Source organism: Cavia porcellus, unplaced genomic scaffold, assembly GCF_034190915.1.
Source record: "Cavia porcellus strain 051 isolate PalLab524CR breed Dunkin Hartley unplaced genomic scaffold, mCavPor4.1 scaffold_28, whole genome shotgun sequence".
NCBI lineage: Eukaryota > Metazoa > Chordata > Mammalia > Rodentia > Caviidae > Cavia > Cavia porcellus.
This window is the reverse complement of record NW_026947511.1, coordinates 26127665-26151106: the sequence shown is the minus strand read 5'-3', so window position 1 is coordinate 26151106 and position 23442 is coordinate 26127665. Positions and strand designations below refer to the sequence as shown.

At 35.1% G+C, this 23442-nt stretch overlaps 1 protein-coding gene across 10 annotated transcripts in view; it reads left to right on the top strand.

The window, feature by feature from the left end:
- Nucleotides 1–23442, top strand: part of Ctnna3 (catenin alpha 3) — a 1637747-nt gene that overhangs the window by 461477 nt on the left and 1152828 nt on the right. Inside the window, exon 8 of one of the 10 annotated variants that reach the window (XM_063239563.1) lies at nucleotides 2429–16223. The exons of the other annotated variants lie outside the window; for them this stretch is intronic. Coding sequence (XP_063095633.1) covers nucleotides 2429–2455 — 27 coding nt within the window. The 3' untranslated portion in view covers nucleotides 2456–16223. Of the gene's footprint in view, nucleotides 1–2428; nucleotides 16224–23442 lie in introns of those variants that run through there. 10 annotated transcript variants of the gene reach the window in all.

Here is a 23442-nt window from a genome sequence, read left to right as displayed (position 1 = left end):
CCTTGTACTTTGAATATATATGTAATGCTTTCTGTTACAAAGTATGATCAGTCACACATGAGTATGTGATTTTACATGAATTGTCTTTCTGAAGGGATTCTTCTTGGTTGTTCAGACTCAACAGTAAACCTATGAGTTTCTTGGAACAGAATTAGAACCAGATGAGTATTTACATAAGATTGTTTTGTTTGTAGAGTTATCTAAATATTAGTTGAAGAAGTGTGTCAGGCTTAGAAAAGAAATCTACAGTTGCACATTTATTTAGTTGATTAAAAGAAGATTAAAAAGTGGCAGGTTGCTCCGGGTTAAGTTGAATAAGAAAAAAACAATTAGAATTTAAATAGTATCAGGCAAAAGATCATGAGCTGTATTTGAAGATGTAAAGAGCTCATACCATTTGGGTAGCACTTACTCTTTCAAAAGTGATGCAGTGTCATAACTTTTGCAGTTTTAGATGTGGCTCAGAAACGCTGAAATGCTGTCTTAATTTTGGGGAAAACATTTGCTTCAAGGTCTTTTCTGTTTCATTTTATGTTCACATATCTCCATCTCTGCAGGGTCTATAACTTGTTGCCATCAAATCTTAGGTGTAATGAAATGAACAGAGTGAAGACACTGGTAGCTCTGCAGAAGTCGCCCCTTGTCTACAGTTTTGCTCCCGGTGGGGTCATTTACTCAAGGTTAACCATGGCCTGAAAACATTACACAGAAAATTTCAAAAATGATTCTTAAGTGTTAAATAACTTATCATAGGGCTTTTAAACAATTATTCTATTGCATTATTAGCTATTTATCTCTTAATGTGCCTAATTTATCAATTAATGTTCATCACAGGTTTGCATGTATAGGAACATGATGCCAAAACTTGGATTCTGTAGTACGTTTTCCAGTGTCCACTGGGGATCGTGAAATGTTCCTCACAGATAAGATGGGCATTTATATATTAATCATGAAGCCTTCTTAAATAATTCAACTATAGAGTTCTATTAGGAATATTTTGTTCGTGTATTTTAAGTAGAATAACTCAGGATTTATGAAGGTATGTTTTGAGAGTTATTAGTAAAAAAAATAGGATTTTTAGTTATAAAGTTGAAAATTTGGATTTTTTGACAGAAATTCTTTATGTGAACAACTCAGATGTGCTAAATTAGTTAATGAGTTTTGAGGGTCTTCTAACACATTTGATGTATCTTCATATTCTTAATATTTAATGACTTTGACTCCTGACCAACAATCTTTTGCCTGTGAAGAAATCAAACTTCTAAAGATTTTATTAATAAGAGCATATTAGTAATTTTATGTCCTGATAGAATATCTAAAACCAGAATATTCTCATCTTTAGCGTAAGATATTCTTAAAGACTTTTCAAAACAGTTCATCAGTAACAAGAAACTTGAGCAATAAAATTACATTAGTGATAGGATTTTTGGCACAGTAAAAGAGAATATAAAGTAAAATGGCCTTTATTCTAAGAACATGGAGAAAAACTCCATGACCACCAGGGGCCTGGCTTTCTCTGCTGGAAATGTGGTGTGTGTGTGGGGCATACATATAGTTTCCGACTGGGGTGGTGCTTCAGGGTGGCATTGCTGATGTACCAATAACTGATTGTGCCACAGGTAAATTGCATAGGGGTGGGGAAAGTGACCTCAAGGTAAACATCCCTTGGTCCCGCCTCCCACTTTTGTAATATCCTATCTACTTAGAATGCCTTTTCTCTTGATGTATAGATTACTGAAATAATTTCTGTCTTTATAGATAAAATATAGTAAAGTCATATAAACATTCAGCTTATCTATAAGTTATAGGTAAATTGACTTTATAAAATGTTATTTTATTCTTTACAGACACAAGTGCTGCCTGATGCAGGTATATATACTTACCCACACACATAAGTAGATATGGCTATTGAATTTCTGTGGCTGAATAGAAGCGAAAATGACAAACAGGATTCAACATTCAATCAGGAAAAAAATTCTCTCCCTTTCTTCCATTTCTCTTGACTTCTGTAAGATTATTTTTATTGCTACTTAATGTCAGAATTCATAGCATATGAGGGGTACTTGTGGAGTAAGGCAGACCCTCAAAGGCCTTTCTGGCCCTGCTCTGTGATTTGGACCCACTCTAGAGTTTGCCAAGGCCTCCCCTAGTAGGTGCTGGGTGTAAGAACAGGCATGTGAGGACCTAGTTTAGTAAGTCACCTAGAGGCAGGACTGAAGGTGAGCCTGGATGTATATATCCTTGTGCCCTTGGGTTATACAAATTCTAGAAAATTTGGGACTGTGACAGCAGAGCAGTAAAACCTAAGCATGGGGCCCTCCTTTATTTAAGCATGGAGGCCTGTGCATAGTGTAAATCTCTGGAGTTGACATTACGTATGATCATCATATATCACATAAAATAGTGGTGATTTTTATGTTTTTTCCAGGTGGAGTTAAAAACTGTGACGTGGTGAGATATTCAGTCTTGCATACAACCATTAAGAATGTGCACTGTTGTTAATAGAAATTTATAGACCGCAACAAAGAGTCAGTTTGCTTTTTCACTATTTTCATGTACTAGTCATTATAAACACCAGTGATAAACTAATGTTGTTTACAAATATTTTTGGTCTGTGTTCTAAACAATTGCTGTGATTGTTGTTGTTTTCACAGTATGTATGATTCAAATTAGAAGATATTAGAAAATATCCTTTAAGATACTTTTTTAAACGTACTTTTATATATATTCTTTGTGAGAAGATAAGATTCAAAAAGGCAATAATTACATACTGATTGTAGAACAAAGCACTAAAAATTGAGCTATTTCAATTCTGTTATTTGATGTGCTCATTTGGATTTTTTGAATTTAAAATTTTAATGAAATGCTGTGAATTGACAATGGTAATATTTTGTTAGGCAATTGCAAATTTAGCTCATACATGAGATATTTCATTGAATTTGAATAATAACTAAAATTTATTCTGTCTGTGAAAATTATTAATTACTTTACAGTTAAAGACCGTATCAAGAAAATAATGGTTATTACTACTCAGTAATGGAAAATGATCATGTTGAAGAGAGAGGAATTTAAAAAAATAATCTACTGCAGTTATCAAATATACTAAGTAAGCTACTGAAAATATAGATTATTTTTCTATTTCATATCACCCTTTTCCTTGACAAGGAAATCTGATTATGAGTTTTAGAACCCCTTTTCAAGTACACGGTATATGTTTTTAATGTCTTCTATTTGAAAGCTGTTTTTGAATAAGATAAAGTCTGCATTAGAATTAAGTAGAAGGAGACTTTTTATTTGTAGTATCAAATAAAAGAGAAAAAATAAGAATTTTTTTCTTTTTACTTTACCCAATAATTGTCTTAAATCTTATTTTTTTTATTTAAAGAGAAAAAAGGACATAAAAATACAAAGCAGTAAAAGGGTACAAGTAATACAGAATTTCAAGAAAAACATATACAGTAAGAAATCACTAGTTAATAGGTTACATATTGTCTTCTTAGAAACAGTTGTCCAAATTATAAAATTAAAGCATATAAAGTGGACATTCATACAGTAATACTGGAGACAGTTCCGATCAATGATCCAACAAAAGCTCAGTAATATGGTTTTCCGTCCTACACACTCAAACATACCTGTGGTTATAGCCCTTAGTCCACCTTCCTTTCCTCTCTTTTTTACAAAAACAATTACACTTTTTGGGTTTTATTACTCCCACAGTTCTTATTACTTTTTTTTGAAGAGAATAAAACCAACCGTGACTAAGCAAAACAGAGTCAGTTAGAACAGAAGTGTGGGCATAGTACATGGTGCAAAAATAGAATACCAGGTGATCAAAAGTGGTTACCATTGTGCCTCTTGTTATTTTTAAATTGAGTTGCCTATCAGGTATAATAGAATTGATCAAAACAGTACAGAACAAGATCAATAAAACCTACACTGGAGAACTTACAGGACTTCAAAAAAAAATTAATAGTCAAACCATAATGGGCATCATAGTAAATCTTATTGCCTTCAGAAGTGGTTGCCTATACCCTCAAACTTGATACTATCAAACAAAATAGAATATAGTAAAATCAGACAGAAGTTTCCCTAATGTAAGCAATGATTCAAATATATAAAAGTATGTGGTAATCATGATTCCCCATTATGTGGCCTTGAAGCCATATAAAGTTTTCACTTATTAATTGGAATGGCTTTATTCTGGGCTTCTTGATACGGAAATATTTGAAGCTATAGTATGTGAAGTTATATTCAAATATTTCAAGGAAAAAGACAGACACTATGGAAACTACTATTAAGTTGGGTTATTTGGTGGTGAAGCACTAGGTTGCTGAAACAGTCATGCTTTGACCTGTATTGTTATGTTGTTATGTCCTCTTTTATCTCAATCTATCCCTTATTCATTAAAAAATTATTTAGTTATTTTTTATGGTTTTTTTTAATTAAGGGGAAAAATTTAAAAAATTAGCAGGCTATATTATAGTAACTTTTTTTGATTTCCTATTATCTTGATTTGAAGTCCTGTAATACTCCTATTATCTTGTTTTGACTGATTAGACTCTGTTCCGTTCTGTATGATAGTATCAAGTTTGAGGGTATAGGCAACTACTTTGAAGGCAATAAGATTCACTAAGATGCCCATTCTGGTTTAACTATTGTCCTGTAATGTTTACAATGTTTAAGTTTTATTGGTCTTGTTCTCTACTGTTTTGTTCAACTTTATAATACCCAATGAGATAGACAATTCTTTTTAAGGAAGCAAGAGGCACTATGGTAACCATTGTTGATAACCTTGTACTCTGTTTTTTACATCATGTACTATATCTATCCTTGTTTTTGACTGACAGCTTTGTTTTGCCATATTTGACTTTATTCTCTTCCAAAAAAAAAAAAAAAGTAATAAGAACTAAGGAGTAGTAAAACCCAAAATATGTAAATTTTGTTGTAAAAAAGAGAGGGAAAAAAAAGTGCTCTAAAGTATACAACTGCAAGTGTGTTTAGGGGTGTTAAATAGCTGACCATATTAGTGTTTTTGGTTGGATCATTGAACACAACTGTTTGCAGTTTCTCTGAATGTCCACTTTGTATGCTTTGATACTGTGACTTGAGCAACTATTTCTAAGATGACAATGTGTCATCTATTAAGTGGTGATTTCTTACTGTTTTTTTTTTTTTTTTGTAGTTCTGTATTACTTGTACCCTTACACCGCTTTGTTTTGTTTTGTTTTTTTCTCTTTTTCCTTTTAAATAAAATTTAAAAAAAAGATGGGGAGAGCAATACTGGGGTTCAAATCAGGTTAATAGGAAAACAAAAGTTACTGTAATATATCCCGCTATTTTTAAAGTTAGTTTTCCCTTAATGAAAAAAAAAATGAGAAAAATAGATTAATTTAAAAAAGGGGGAGATTGAGATGAAAGAGGACATAGTAACCGAACAATGGTAATAGTGTTATTCTTACTTGAGAAGGCTGCTCTCTTCTTCCTTCCTTCACCTCCCTTTCCTTTTCCTTCTCTTCTGACAAAGGAATGCAACACATCCTAAACACCTCTCCTCTGTGGCATTTCCCCTTCCCACTTCTTATCCCCACCCGCATGCCCCTGTTTATTTTTCTGACTTGTCTCTAGCTAGGTCTAGAGAGCAGAGGTATGTCCCTGGCTGCTAGCATAGAGCCTTTCTGTGGACAAGTGCTCAGTGGTTCTTATTTGGATACAGATTAATTAAATTTAACAACTGTATCTTTTCTATTTAAAATAAATGAAATGTGCTTGAAATCGTTACATAATTCATATTTTTAAATTTGTATGAGAGCTATGAAGAAAAGCTGAGGATGGTCAGAGGTGAGAACAGGAACCTAGAGAAGGAAGGACACAAAAGCAAGGAAACTTGTTCACGTGATGCAAGTGCAGTGAATTAATTTATTCTATTTTCCTGGTCTGCCAGAGATATCACTGGGTGGAAGATCAGAGCTTGAAAGGCTGCACTATTTTTGCTTAAAGAGAGAAAAAAAAAAAAAAAAAGAAAAACAGAAAAAAGGGTAGAAGTAATACAGAATTTCAAAAAAACAGTAAGAAACCACTAGTTGGTAGATTACATATTGTCATCTTAGAAGTTGCTGTTCATACTACAAAATTAAAGCATACAAAGTGAATGTTTAAGCAGTGAGACTGTGAATAGTTCTGTTCAATTATCCAACAAAAACTTAGTAATGTGGTTATCTATCTTACATACTTAAACATACATGTGGTTATATCCTTTAGAGCACTTTCTTTTTCTCTTTTTTATAATAACAATGACACATTTTAGGTTTTATTACTCTTATAGTTCTTATTACTTTGTTTGAAGAGAATAAAACCAAATGTGACAAAGCAAAATGGAGTCAGTTAAAACAAGAAGAGACATAGTACATGATGTAAAAACAAAATACAAAGTGATCAACAATGGCTACTGTAATGCCTCTTGCTATCTTCAAAAGAATTGCCCATTCCTTAAAGAGGGTAAGATTGAACATACCAAAACAGAACAAAACAGATCATAAGGAAACAATTTTAAGAAACACTGATTTCAAAGCAAGTCCACTGGAGATCTTCACAGTCTGGGTGCACTATTTTTGGGGGGGTCTCTAAGAAAGAATACATTTTCTTGCCCTTTTAGAAGCCACCATCATTTCTTTGCTTGTGACACTCTTCCCTATTTTCAAACTCAGAACTGCTTCATCTTTTTGACACTGCTTCTGCTTTGATATTTCTTTCTCTTACATCTGGGAAATTTTCTTTGCTTCTTTTAGGATTTATGATTAAATAGATTTCAGATTGTTCAAGATAATATTCTCATCTCAAGGAATTTAACCTTAATTACATCCATAAAGTATCTTTTGCCTTGTAAAATAACATAGTCCTCTTAGGTTCTGGAATTAGGATGTGGACATTGCTAGGATGAGGAGGGGCTCATGGCATGTACAAATTTTTCTTAATATCTTCTGAAATAATTATCAGTTCTTATATTTTGAATCTATTACAGTTGGTAGACCTTATTTACTTTAAGCTTTCTGCATGCAAATCATGTATTTGTTTTGTTTACTACTGTTTTATCCTATGCCTGAGGCATAGTGCCTAACATTTAGAAAAAGTTGAATTGAATTTTTCAAATGAAAGAATAAATGAAATGACTACATATTGTATATGTCATGTAAGGAGCAATTGTTTCTTTAACATTAATTGAAATGAGTTTCAAGCATCTATTAAATTTATACAACAAACTGCCTGCTATAAAAAGTTTTTATTTTGCAAAGCATGACTCTTCTAAAAATCTACGTGATATTCAAAAAGGTTTTTTTTTTTTTTTTTTTCATTACATTTCATGCATTTGGAATCATATCGGGTCATATTCCAAAATAAAGATTTTTTCGTCTGGAGAACATTCAGAATCAGGGAAAATATAGCTTTTATCTTTTAAAACTTGTGAGTATATATTCCTAAGATATTTCTGCTGATTTTTATTATATATATAATATAAATAATTATTCAATAGATGGAGCAGAGTACAGAGGCCTGCTCTGTAGGATTTTAGGGAAATGAGTTATCTTTACATAGTGATCTTTGTATAATTGGTGAAAATAGAATTGTAAGTGAGCAACCATCATCCTTGAGTTTTAAAATATCACCCCATATGGATATTTTTCAAAGATTGGTTTGAAATCATCTTGGTATTGTTAAATGTTGAATCTATTGCAAGAGGGGATCTTCAGGTGATTGTAATTGGTTAACATTTATATAATACTTTACTGCCAGGGAATATTAGAATATTGGATAGAAACAGTGCTACTGAATAAATAAATTAGATCAGAGCCTAACGCAGTCTTAATTTACACTTCCAGACCCCTCCTCTTCCCACTATTTTCTTCTCATCTTGTTTTATGTGAAAGCACATGGTTTGGTGTCATTACCTATTTATTTAGAGGGTAAATAATCAAACAGACTGGACTGGATTTTGTTATTTAGAAATTGATTTCATTTGTGAATTTTGAGTTTAATGCATTTGCTATCTTAGAGTAAATTATGTCTGCAAAGAGAGATGTTATTGGAATAGTCTTCCATATAGGGACTTTTCCCTTTTGAAAGTCCATTTTGGGAATAATTTCAGATTTAGTTAATGTCTCCTGATGATAATGTTAAGTAAATGGGAGCATATTTTTAATATTTCTTGCACCATTTTCCTAATCTTTAAGATCTGTTTTTTCCTTTTACTTGTTTTTTCTTTCCTTTTTTGACTTTAGTACATGTGTGCAGTACATAATAATTATACTCACAGTAGGAGATTGGCAAATGTACACATGTACAAAATACATTTCAATTCCTTTCTTTCCCCCCTTTCCTCTACTCTGTTTTATTTTTCTAGAATCAGATTCATTTATTTGTCATATGAGACCTTTTAAATTAATTATTACATATACAAATTTAAAGCCAGAATAACAGACCAAAGAACATACAAAACATGTAACACAGTTGTACTGAGTCAAGGTATGCTTTTAGATACGTTGTCTGCATTGAATTATAACACATTTTTCTCAATTATCTGTAAATATACATATATATGACATATATCTAGGGAGAGAGACTTTATGTATAAGAGAAACCATGCAATATTCAAGCTTGTGTGTCTGTTACTTCACTTAGCATTATGGCCTCAAGTTGCATCCATTTTCCTACAAACGATCAAAGTTTATCCCTTTTAAACTTTTAAAATATATACTACATATTACGTTTGTCATTTTCAGTTCAGGCAGGCTGTATTAGACATTTTATGTTTTTATATTCTTAAATTTGTCTACAGTGGTTGAGTGGTTGATTATGTTGGAAACCATGTTTTTAACTTTATATTTATTTGGATTTTACAACTTCAGACAATTTAAAATAAATAAATAGTTTTCTATTTAAGTCTGTACAATAGTGGATTTTCCAGAATCAGAGATATCAACAAACCTTGTTTTAGAACATGAGGTCAAAGTCCAAGAGAATATAAAGGAATTGTCAAAATGAAAGGGCTGGTTCAATATTGATGCTGGAATATAAGAATAATTCAGTAACCAGGAAGTTGAAAGAAAAGATAAATTACAGGAGCCTAGTTTAATGGGAAAAATGGATTTCAATTTCTTATTCTACTTTAAGGACTATTGGACAGGTACTTAAGTGAATGAATTGTTTTAGAAATGAGATAGCATTGTTGGTTTAACTATTATATTTCTAGTAGCTGCTTTGGAGCATAGTCTTATTTTCTTCAAGGATCCCTAGTTACTTGGATAACTATTAAATAATAACTGGGTCATATGTATCTGTCATGGAATGCCCACTTTGGGATTTAAGAGGGGTTTGTGAGTGCTTATTGTGAAAATAGAGGGATGCAGAGTCCTATCTTGAGGGCTATTTTTATAGATTTCTTCTTTCTGCTTTAATATTGTAGTTTCTCTTAAAAATCAAAGTTAATAAGAAGAACCTTTCAGAAATGAAAAGTATACAATTACTGTTTTTAATAAGTAATGTTAAAATAATAAAAGCCCGCAGTCATTATTAAAAATTTTAGACTAGATAGAGGTAGAGTACAGAAAGGGATATAATTTTTAAAAAAATCAAAATAACTAAAAAACAGGCTTTTGTATGTAGTAAGTCTTAGATTCCGTGCAGAGAGCTATTCACATGCGAAAATCTCTGAAGGTTATATCCTGTAGGCCAGAAAACCTAAAGAATGAGACCCCTTTGTCACCTTTCAGAAGTACCCTTAATTTCTGATATTTATAGTTAGGTCAGTTATTCTTATGTGTATTATTTCCATTGAATATTTATCAAGAAATGAGTTTATTCCCCGGACATTGCTTCCTGCTAAGTTTTTAAACAATGTACTTTAACGTTCTTTATTATGTAAGGAGAGAACTAGTTTGATGGTAGAAACAACAAGGATAAAGTAGGATTCAAAACCTTTGCATAAATCTTAAATCTATCTTGAGCAAAATTCAAGGGTCCTGCACCTAGCACATTTTGCTATCTAGCAGCCGATATTAAAGAAAAAAATATTGTCTTTGATCAAGCACTTGGGATACAAACTCTGCATTAAAGGTTAGCGTGAAGTTTTATTGGGGCAATTCCTTGGGAGATACATGCAAGAATATGATGTAGGCAGGACTGCCAGAGGAGCCAACTTACAACAGAAGTCTTGGTCCTGCAGAATTATCTTAGACTGAAACGGGAATGGAGCCTTTGTGTCCCTGCAAGTGTCACTGGTTATGTGTCACTCCTAGGAGGTATGTAACCTGGAATATGCAGCTGAGCGCAGTTTCCAGTGAAGGACAGAAATATGAGTTATCCACAGCTGATATTTCCAGCTAAAAATGGAATCCTTCGAAAAGGACTACACCAGTTAAAATCAAAAAATAAAAAGGTTGTTTCTGTAGCCCTTGAATAATGGGACATTATTCTGTATTAGAAGCTGTTGTCATTATACCTGGCCTTCTGGAGTATCTAATTTATTATTGGAAATTATTAGGGAACTATAATTTGTCAGCCTCACTGGGATACTTCTGAGAAAGTTTTACTAAAATGATTAATAGCCCTTAATTGATCTACAAAATGTACAGAGTATCACTTTGCTAAGCAAATTGAAATAAATGGCCACCTAGAAATTACATGATGACTGTGTATCTTTTATAAATAAAATATACATATGAAGGATTTTAAGATATTTAACACATTTTGCTGACAGATTCTATATTGCCCATAAAAGCTAAAATTTAAAGAGCAAATTAAAATTCTATTGGTGATACCACAATTTCTAGTTGCATAAGAACTGCTAATTTTAGAGAATGAACAATTGCAGTTTTAGTCGTCAAGGAGAATCAGACAAATAAACAATTCAGTGAAATAGAGCATGACAAAAGCTGCAATGGTGCTAAGTACTAAGTACAATAGCAGCACCAAAGAGGAGGGACTAAGTCCTCAGTGGAATGGGGGCAGGCTTCACAAAGCTGATGATCTTTTTTGTTGGCTTTTGAAAAGATGGATAGATTTCCACTACACAGTTGAGGAAGGTGTAACAGCCTGTTCAGCGACACAGAAGTACTAGTCTCCAGGTGTGTTTGATGTGGGGAACACAACGTGGTCAATTTAGATGAAAGGTAGTACACAGGGAGGATACAGGACCAAGTGCTATGAAATGCCAAATGTATTTTTTTCAAATACTCGATAAACATAATTTGTTTGCTTTTAAAATAAGTCTTTTCACTTTAATCCTGTCTCCTTTTATGAGTCACTTGTAATAGGACTTATTTTACATTTATAAATAAATTTTTATTAAACCATACTTAATACTTTTAAAGGAATTATTATTTCTGTAGTTGACATTCATACCAATGTAACACAAATTTCTAGTACTGCAACAGATTTGGATTATGAGTATTATTTGAATTATGAGCATGATTCAGACTGAGGACGTTTCATCTTATTTAAAAAATGTTTTTTTCATTTATGTGTCAAGGATATATCTGCAATGAATATTTTTCCCCCATAAAAATGTTGATTCTAGCCAGGCGTGGTGGCATACATTTTTAGTCCCTTCTTATCAGAAAGTTGAGGCAGAAGAATCACAAGTTTGAGTCCAGCCTGGACAATTTAGCAAGATCCTTCTCTAAATAAAGTAAAAAAAAAAAAAAAAAAAAGAGAGAGAGAGAGAGAGAGGGGATAAAAGTTCAATGCTCCTAGCACTGAAAAACAGGTTGATTCCTATCTGTGATTGGCAAAATAATGGTTTTCCAAATAATAGTCTCCATCTCTTAATCCCTGATATCTGTGAATATGTTACCTGCAAAAGGGACTTTCTATATGTGATTAAGAACAGGGGTCTTGAGATGGAGAGGCGATCCTGGGTTAAATAGGCAGGCCTAATCTAATCATTTGTCCTACAAAGCAGAGGACCTTTCCTGGCTGGGTCAAACAGGGATAAGTGAGATGAGGGAGGAAAATTTTAAAGTATAAGAGAGTAAATTTACCATTGCTGGCTTTACAGATAAGAGGAAGGAACCCTGAACCAAACAACATACCTCATCCCTTCAACTGCAAGGAATTAGTTCTTCCACATCCCAAATGCAAGTTGACATTTTTCTCTAGAGCCTACTGAAAGGAAGAGGTGCCTTGATTTATCCCAAGATTGTGCTTCTGTCCTGTGGAACTATAAGATAATAAATCTGTGGGAGTTCTGTGTGTGTGTGTGTGTGTGTGTGTGTGTGTGTGTGTGTGTGTGTATGTGTGTCCTGAGGAGTGAACCCAGGACCTCATTCTTGCTAGGCAAGTGGTCTACCTCTGAATCAAATCCCCAACCTCTAAATTTATGTTTTTGAGATTAAGTTTATGATAATTTGTTATGGCAGCAATAGAAAACACATAATTTTAATCGTAGGTGATGTAGTTCACTTTAGTGGAGAGCAACTTTAAAATCTTAAGTTAAAGAAACTGCTGCCTTATATGCTACACACACATACACGCACACAGATATATTATATTTGAAATGTATGTTTAAATGTCAGAAAAGGCAATCACAGAATTTTAACAGAAATAACACAATATTAGTTTTGAATGTCTTATATAACTCACATCAGATATAAACATACACTTAAAATGGTTCATTTTATAATTTTATGAGAATCTTTTAAAAATATACAAATGCTATGATATGTTGTAGGAAATGTAGTACTACATAATAGCAAATATGATTTAGTTCATGTTCTGTGGCAGAACTGTACAATAGAAAGTTATGGAAACTATAATGGTATCAAGTTATGAAAACTATAGTGGCTTGTGAGCCATGAATACAATTTTAGATTTTCTTGGAAACACACAGAGTAAAAGGAACAGGTAAAATTAATTTAAATAGTATTTTAATTAATATGTATAGAATGCTATCATTTTAACATGTTACAATATAAATATTTAATTAATATTAACATTTCATTCTTCTTTAGTATTAAGACTTTGAAATTCCATGTATATGTAACATTTATAGTATATATGGACTAAGCACATTATGCATGTGGCTAGTCCATGTGTGATACGTGTGTATCTAGTAGCCACATACTAGCTGTGTGTATCTAGTAGCTACTGTACAAGATAGCCTAGCTCTGGTGGAAATACTTTTTCTACCACAGAACTTTTATGCCTGACCATCCCTGTATTTCTACAGTTTTAAAAGTGCTACTTTTAGGAAAGGTAACAGAAGAAAAATAGAACACTTATGTAAAGGATATCTAGAGCTCCATCATTGTACTGTCATTCCTGGAGTTAACCAGTTAAATAAGCAACTGTGATTTTATACTGGTATATTGGAAAGTAATGTACTTTCCATATGTGGTAGCTTATATTTTCCAAAGATGGTCATAAAATCTTCCATTTTGCATATTCTTCTTTGGTATGACTTGGATTTTCTCCATTAGTGGGTGAAATTTAATACCATTTTTCTTGATTTAGGCCTCACATTAATGACTTTTTTGACCAACTAAGTATGGCAGAAGTCACTAAAGACATTAATGATGTTTTTGACCAACTACGTATGGCAGGAGTTTAGAAAAAGCCTTTCAGCTTCCAAATGAGTCTGATGGAATAGTCTCTGGATACTCCTTCTCAGAATGCAGTTGCTAAACTGAAAGAATTCCAGCTCATCTGGAGGTTGCAACCAACATCAACTGTCAGCACTGTGAATACGGTATGTTGAATGTCCAGGTCACTTAAGCCTCCATGTGGCTCCACTTGAAGGCAAACCTTGACTATGGTTGCACAAACCTGATGTAAGAAATTGTGACTGAGCCCAAACCTCAGAACCATGAGAGACAGTAAAAAAGTTGTTGCTTTTAACTGCTACATTTTAAGATGGCTTCTTACACACCAATAGATAATCAGAAATACTGTTGCATTTGGTAGGCAGAGACTTTATTCTGAGGAAAACATACAGAATTGGAAACATCCCAATAATAATGTGTGAAAAAACCTAGAGAATGCAGAGTAGAATTTAGACTATCCCATTAACCCTAATGGTCAAGTGTTTATTAATAATAGCCTATAAAGAAAAATACAGAACTGGCATCAGTAAGCAGAAGTATGTAGAAAAGATTCTTTTTTTTGTAGAAAAGATTCTTAATAATTATAAATACAGTAATGACTTGCTTCATGGGGACATCTGTTTGCAAATGATTCAATTTAAAAACAAAACTGTTCAATAAAATTTTGCTTTTGTTCTTAAACTCCAAAATAGGTGACAAATACAGCCATACCCATCTTTACCACATGAATACAAAAACAGCCATTGTCCTTGATATCATAAAACAAATTGTTTATAAACTAAATAATCACTGTAATACAAGATCTATTAAAAATAATAGATTTAGTTAATACCCACAGATCTTTTATATTCTTAAAGTATTCAGTTAAAAAAATTTCTTTGTCAGTATCAACTTAAATAGATGAATTATAAAGATCAAGAATCTAGGGATCAATGTGAAAAAAGAACAAAAACAGATATGCTACTCTAGGCAGTGTTTTAGTTGGTTTTCTCATTGCTGAGACTAAATACTCAGTACCCACAAGTTAAAGGAGGAAAGATTACTTTAGCTCACAGTTTACTTGTAGAGGTTTTAGTCTTTAATTGCCTGGGTTGGCTCCAAGGTAGGGTGAGGGCAGAGAAGCATCACAGAGAAGAAACAGTCCATGGCAGGGCAGGCAGTAAACAGCAGCAGCAGCATCACAGCAGCAGCAGGCCTTCCTTTTCCTTTTATCCCATGGACGCTACAGGCTTTTTTGGGTGGTACTGAGGCTGGGCATTCTCACTGTCAATGAATACATATAATACAAAACCTAATACAGACAATAGATTTAGTTAACACCAACACATCTATTATATTCTTTACGTACTTAGTAAAAATTAAAAAAAATCACTGTAGATATAATCTCAAGTAGGATTAAAAGGATTAAGAATCTAGTGTTCAGTGTGAAAGGAGAACTCCCTTCCACCCAAAAAAACCCTAAATAAGCTACCTGCTGTAAGTCAGAATTCTATTTTAATAGATTTTTTTCATTTATGGGTGCATTTATCCTATAATGGTGTTTGTAAGTACATTTGAGAAGCAATTTTAAACTGGGTGTGGTAATACATACTTGTAATCTTATCAATCTGAGAAGTCGTCATAAAAGAATCTCAAGTTTGGTCCTAGTCTGGGCAATTTAGTGATTTATGGAAACCCTGTCTCAGCATAAAAAATAAATTAAGACTAAACAGCTGAGGAAATAGCATAGTAATGTTTCTGGCTTCAGTCTCCAGGGACACCCCTCCCCAAAGCGCAACTTTAAAACTCTTCCAGGTGATCTACAATTTACATTTTCAAAATATACATGATGATCACTTGCTTTTTTCAGTGATATTGAAACAGAATTACTGGATACTGTGTGATTATATTTTTATTTTATAGAAAAGTCATGGGTACTGTTTAGCAGCCGCGCCTGGCCACAGGTCTGCAGAGGAGGAGCTGGGCAGATCTGGGGTGCCCTCACTGGCCTCTCTGCGTGTCTGGAGGACTCTGGATTTCTGCGCCCAGACTGCTGGAGTTCCCTCAGGCTTCCAGGTGCAGTGAAGGAGAGAGGTGGGTTTAAGGCTTCCACATCAGCCTCCCCATTCCCGGCTTCATTTGGAGACCTGCTGAGCTCCCGATAGGTGGGCTGGCCCACACTACCAGCCTAGCCCAGCCTGTTTAGCAGCCGCGCCTGGCCACAGGTCTGCAGAGGAGGAGCTGGGCAGATCTGGGGTGCCCTCACTGGCCTCTCTGCGTGTCTGGAGGACTCTGGATTTCTGCGCCCAGACTGCTGGAGTTCCCTCAGGCTTCCAGGTGCAGTGAAGGAGAGAGGTGGGTTTAAGGCTTCCACATCAGCCTCCCCATTCCTGGCTTCATTTGGAGACCTGCTGAGCTCCCGATAGGTGGGCTGGCCCACACTACCAGCCTAGCCCAGCTTGTTTAGCAGCCGCGCCTGGCCACAGGTCTGCAGAGGAGGAGCTGGGCAGATCTGGGGTGCCCTCACTGGCCTCTCTGCGTGTCTGGAGGACTCTGGATTTCTGCGCCCAGACTGCTGGAGTTCCCTCAGGCTTCCAGGTGCAGTGAAGGAGAGAGGTGGGTTTAAGGCTTCCACATCAGCCTCCCCATTCCCGGCTTCATTTAGAGACCTGCTGAGCTCCCGATAGGTGGGCTGGCCCACACTACCAGCCTAGCCCAGCCTGTTTAGCTGCCACGCCTGGCCACAGGTCTGCAGAGGAGGAGCTGGGCAGATCTGGGGTGCCCTCACTGGCCTCTCTGCGTGTCTGGAGGACTCTGGATTTCTGCGCCCAGACTGCTGGAGTTCCCTCAGGCTTCCAGGTGCAGTGAAGGAGAGAGGTGGGTTTAAGGCTTCCACATCAGCCTCCCCATTCCCGGCTTCATTTGGAGACCTGCTGAGCTCCCAATAGGTGGGCTGGCCCACACTACCAGCCTAGCCCAGCCTGTTTAGCTGCCGCGCCTGGCCACAGGTCTGCAGAGGAGGAGCTGGGCAGATCTGGGGTGCCCTCACTGGCCTCTCTGCGTGTCTGGAGGACTGTGGATATCTCTGCAACCAGGGAGGGTCCACAGGTTCCTGAAGCACTGCGGCCTGTGGTGAGTACCCTAACCCGGCTGCGATTGAAGAACTGTGGAGCTTCCAAGGGGCAGGTGGGCGCACAGTGTCCCTGAGGCCCAGCTTGTCTGGAACTGCGGAGTTCTGAGCAGGCAGAGGAGGGCCACTGGTTCTGTAGGCCTAATGGCTTGGAGTAGCGCGGCGCCAGAGTCCCAGTAGCTCCAAACATAGAAGGGGATTTTCAACAGATCCTGAGGAAGCTTTCAAGTAACACTTGAAACACAGAAATATAGGAAAATGACAAAACGAAAGACCAAATTACAACCTCAAACCTCCAGCCCATCTCAAGAAACCCTAGGAGTGATGTATATAGAAGAAAATATATCCCATCCACCTCATATATCGGACACAATAGCCACTGAAATTGACAAGCAACTCCAGGAAGCTTTAAAGAAATTCAAACTCGAAATAATCTCCCAGATAAAAGAAGAAATGATAAAAGAAATGAAAGAGATTCTAAATATATCTAAAGAAAACACAGATAAAAAATTGGAGGAACTAAACAAAAAGATAGAATCCCTAGACGAGCAATATAAGAAACAAACAATACATAATGCAGATGCACAGAGATATACAGGAAATAAAAAACTCCACTGAAAGTTGTAAAAACCGCCTTAATGAAAGTGAAGATAGAATTTCAGACCTTGAAGACAGGATTGCAGCTAGTGAACAGGAAAGGAAAGATCTTTTGAAAATAACAAGGAACCAGGAAACAACAATTCAACAACTGCAAGACGATGCAAAGAAGAATAACATAAGAATGATAGGGATTAATGAAAGAGAGGGAGACAACATGAAGGATGTCAGGAGGATATTTAGAGAAGTAATAGCTGAAAATTTCCCAAGCATGAGATCAGAAACTGACATCAGGATCAGTGAAGCATATAGAACTCCAAACAGTCATAACCAAAATAAAACTACACCCAGACATATAATAGTCACCATCCCAGAAATCCAACACAAGAATAGATTATTAAAAGCTGTCAGAGAGAAAAGACAAATCACTTATAAAGGAAAACCTATCAGAATCACAGCAGACTTCTCAGCACAAACGATAAAGTCAAGAAGAGCATGGAGTGAAGTATTCCAGATCCTAAAGCAAAATGATTTCCAACCAAGACTGATATATCCTGCAAAACTATCATTCAAAATAGATGGTGCAATATGATACTTCCATGACAAAGAACAGCTGAAGAACTTCATGAACACCAAACCAACCCTGCAAAAAATATTGAAAGACAGTTTAGATACACAAAGGAAAAAACCACTAAGCAAAGCAAATAATTAAACAGAACAGAAAGATAAAGATGCAACAGCAGAGAGATAACATTCCTACAACTAACCAGCATTTAACAGTAATAACCATTAATGTAAATGGTCTCCATGCACCAATCAAAAGAAACAGACTAGCAGAATGGATCAAGAAACAAAATCCAACCATATGCTGTTTACAGGAAACCCATCTAACCCAGAAAGATACTCACAGACTGAAAGTCAAAGGATGGAAAACAATTCTTCATGCAGCAGGAATCCAAAAAAAGGCAGGAGTAGCCATTCTGTTTGCAGACAACGTGAACTTTAAACCAACAATGACCATAAAGGACAAAGAAGGTCACTACATACTCGTAAGGGGAAAACTCCAAGAGGAAGAGATAACTATCTTAAATATATACGCACCAAACTCCAGAGCACCCAGTTATATAAAACAATTATTAACAGAAATGAAAACTCAAATTATCAGTAACACAATTGTAACAGGAGACCTTAATACACCACTGACACCAAGAGACAGATCAACCAGACAGAAAATGAGCAAAGAAATAACAGAACTGAATCACACCTGTGAACAAATGGGTTTGATAGACATATACAGAATGTTCCACCCAACAACATCAGAATACACATTCTTCTCAGCAGTACATGGATCATTTTCTAAAATAGACCATATATTAGCTCACAGAACATATTTAAGCAAACGCAAAAGAGTTGAAATCATCCCTTGCATATTATCGGATCATAGCGCTCTGAAATTAGAAATTAATGACAAAGGATACTGCAAAAATTCCGCAAACACATGGAAACTAAATAACACACTCTTGAGTAATCAGTGGGTCACAGAAGAAATTAAAGAAGAAATTAAACAATACCTAAAAGAAAATGAAAATGCAGATACAACTTACCGGAATCTGTGGGATGCAATGAAAGCCGTTCTGAGAGGAAAATTTATTGCACTGAGTTCCCACATCAGGAAAACAGAACGAATACAAGTAAATAACTTGATGCTACACCTCAAACAGCTAGAAAAAGAAGAGCAAGTCAAGCCCAAAGCCAAAAGAAGAGAGGAAATTATAAGAATCAGAGCAGAAATCAATGCAATAGAGACTAAGAAAACAATCCAAAGAATCAACGAATCAAAGAGTTGGTTCTTTGAAAGAATAAATAAAATCGATAAGCCCCTAGCCAACCTTATTAAAAAAAGGAAAGAAAAAGCTCAAATTCATGCAATAAGAAATGAAAAAGGAGAAATCACTACAGACCCAATAGAAATACAGAGGATCATCAACACCTATTTCGAAAACCTCTACTCTCAAAAGTTTGATAACACAGAAGAAATAGACAGATTCTTAGAAGCATATGAAGTACCAAAGCTAGATCAAGAGGATATAAAACTGTTGAATAACCCAATCTCTGCTAATGAAATTGAGAATGTAATTGGGTCCTTGCCCACCAAGAAGAGCCCAGGCCCAGATGGATTCACTGCAGAATTCTACAAGAAATATAAAGAAGACCTAATGCCGACACTCCTCAAACTATTCAATGAAATTCAAAGGGAAGCAATCCTTCCTAAGTCATTCCTGGAAGCAAATATTACTCTAGTACCAAAACCTGAGAAAGACCCAACTATAAAAGAGAACTATAGACCGATCTCCCTAATGAACACAGATGCAAAAATCCTCAATAAAATATTGGCAAATAGGATCCAGCAAATCATCAAGAAGATTATACACCATGACCAGGTGGGATTCATCCCAGGAATGCAAGGATGATTCAACATACGCAAATCAATAAATGTAATCCACCATATCAATAAAGTCAAAAATAAGAATCACATGATCATCTCTATAGATGCAGAAAAAGCCTTCGATAAGGTCCAACACTTATTCATGATAAGAACTTTACAGAAAATTGGAATAAATGGTCTTTACCTCAATATAATAAAGGCCATTTATGACAAACCAACAGCCAGCATCATACTAAATGGCCAAAAATTGAAAGCCTTTACTTTAAAATTGGGCACAAGACAAGGATGTCCTTTATCACCACTCCTATTTAATATAGTACTGGAAGTACTAGCCAGAGCAATTAGGCAAGAAAGAGAAATAAAAGGGGTAAAGATAGGAAAAGAAGAAGTTAAATTATCATTGTTTGCAGATGACATGATACTCTACATAGAAGACCCCCTAAACTCCATTGAAATACTCTTAGATACAATAAATAAATTCAGTAATGTGGCTGGATACAAAATCAATACTCAGAAATCAATAGCATTCCTATACACGAACAACAAAATTACAGAGAGGGAAATAAGAGAAACTGGACTATTCACATTAGCAAGCAAAAAATGAAATATTTAGGAATTACTCTTACGAAAGAAGTGAAAGACTTATACAGTGAAAATTATAATACACTGAAAAAGGAAATTGAAGATGATCTCAGAAAATGGAAAGACATCCCTTGTTCATGGATAGAAGAACAAACATTGTGAAAATGGCCCTTCTCCCAAAACTGTTATACAGATTCAATGCAATCCCAATAGAAATACCATCAACATACCTTATAGATCTAGAGAAATCACTCCTAAATTTTATCTGGAACCAGAAGAGACCTAGAATCGCAAAGGCAATTCTAAGCAGCAAAGACAAAGCAGGAGGCATCACAATCCCTGACTTGAAGTTATACTACAAAGCAACAGTAGTAAAATCAACATGGTATTGGAATCAAAACAGAGCTGAAGATCAGTGGAATAGATTAGAAGATACAACCACAACTACGAACACACTCAACCACCTTATTTTTGATAAAGGAGCCAAGCAGGTTCACTGGAAGAACGACAGTCTCTTTAATAAATGGTGCTGGAAAAACTGGCTCTCCATTTGCCGAAAAGTAAAGCTAGACCCATGTCTATCACCATGTACTAAATTAAAATGTAAATGGGTCAAAGATCTGAATATTAAAACAGAAACACTAAATCTATTGGAAGACAAAATAGGTAGAAACCTTGGAGACATAGGAGTAGGTAAAGAATTCATGAGCAGGACTCAAACCGCACGGGAAATACTTCCCAGAATCAATAACTGGGACCACTTCTTATTAAAAAGTTTCTGCATGTCAAAAGAAATCTCCAGCATAGTGAAAAGAAAACCCACAAACTGGGAAAAGATTTTAGTGAACTCTCTCTCAGACAAGGGCCTCTTGTCTAAAACATATAAAGAATTAAAGAAACTCAGACCTCCGAAATTCAAAGATCCAATCCAAAAATGGGCATCTGAGATGAATATGCAATTCTCAGATGAAGAAATGCAAATGGCAAATAAATACATGAAAAAATGCTCATCATCATTGGTCATTAGAGAAATGCAAATTAAAACCACACTGAGATACCATCTCACTCCTGAAAGAATGGCCAGGATCAAGAAAACCGACAACAAATGCTGGAGAGGCTGTGGGGAAAAAGGAACTCTCCTGCACTGCTGGTGGGAGTGTAGACTGGTACAGCCTTTGTGGAGATCTGTCTGGAGATTTCTCAAAAAGTTGGGACTGGAAATCCCATTTATTCCAGCTATTCCACTTCTAGGCATATTCCCAGAAGAACTGAAAGCATCATACCACAGTGATATATGTGCACCTATGTTTATAGCAGCACAATTTGTAATCGCCAGATCTTGGAAACAACCCAAGTGCCCATCAACTGAGGAATGGATAAAAAAGTTGTGGTATTTCTATACAATGGAGTATTATTCAGCTATAAAGAAGGATCACATTGAGATATTTATCAATAAATGGGCACAGCTTGAGACCATACTCATAAGTGAAATAAATCAATCTCGCATGTGTGAATACCGAATAGTTTCCCTAATGTAAGTAATGATTCAAATATATAAAAATATGTGGTAATCATGATTCCCCATTAGGTGGCCTTGAAGCCTTATAAAGTTTTCACTCATTAATTAGAAAGGCTTTATTCTGGGCTTCTTGATATGAAAATATTTGAAGCTAGAGTATATGAAGTTTTACCCAAATATTTCAAGGAAAAAGACACTATGGTAACTACTATTAAGTCAGGTTATAAGGTGGTGAAGTACTAGGTTATTGAAACAGTCATGCTGTGACCTCTATTGTTATATTGTTATGTCCTGTTTTATCTCAATCTCCCCCTTATTGTTTCAAAAAAAATTATTTAGTCATTTCTTATGTTTGTCTTAATTAAAGAAAAAATTCAAAAAAATTAGGATATATAAATAGTAACTCTTTTCGATTTCCTATTAACTTGTTTTGAAGTCCTGTAGTACTCCCACGATCTTGTTTTGACTGATTAGACTCTGTTCCATTCTATATGATAGTATCAAGTTTGAAGACATAGGCAACTACTTTGAAGACAATAAGATTCACTAAGATACCCATTCTGGTTTGACTATTGTCTTCTTTGGAAGTCCTGTAATGTTTACAACGCCTAAGTTTTATTGGTCTTGTTCTCTACTGTTTTGTCCAACTTTATAATATCTAATAAGATAGACAATTCTTTTTAAGGAAACAAGGGACAACGTTGATAACCATTGTTGATAAACTTGTACTCTGTTCTACACCATGTGCTACGTCTATCCTTGGTATTGACTGACAGCTTTGTTTTGCCATATTTGACTGTATTCTTCCCCCCCCCCCAAAGAAGGTAATAAGCACTAAGGAGTAATAAAATCCAAGATGTGTAAATTTTGTTGTAAAAAAGAGAGGGGAAAAAAAAAAAAAGAAAAGGAGCTCTAACGGATATAACAGCAAGTGTGTTTGGGGGTGTTAAATAGCTGACTTTATCAATGTTTTTGGAACATTGAACACAGCTGTTTGCAGTCTCCCTGTTTGAATGTCCACCTTGTGTTCTTTGATACTGTGATTTGAGGAACTATTTTCAAGAAAATAGTGTGTAATCTACTAGCAGGTAATTTCTTACTGTTATGGTTTTTTGTTTTGTTTTGTTTTGTTTTGTTTTGTAGTTCTGTATTGCGTGTACCCTTACGCCGCTTTGGTTTGTTTTGTGTTTTTCTCTTTTTCCTCTTAAATAAAAAAAAAAAAAAAAAAAAAAAAAAAGAAAAGTCATGGGTACTGTTCATTTAACCTCTTACAGTTGCTAAATCTTTCTTCTTAAAAATTTTAGGTGTAGTAGCTGGGGCTCAGAAAAAAAGAATATGCAAGGAAAATATAAAGTTGGCAGAACTTCAACTATGGCAGTTGGCTTACAACTGGGGATAGAAAAATAATTAATGCTCTTGTTTGGCATATAGCAGAAAAGCGATAGCCACTATTCTTGATAATTATGTATCTTTTGTGAAAATAGAAGTTCTTCCTAATTTTACAACTTTTTAGAAGTATTGACCTCTTATTTTATCTAGTTTCTGACTTTTACATAACTTTAGAATCTTGTAAAAGCTTACTCTAATTAATGACTGC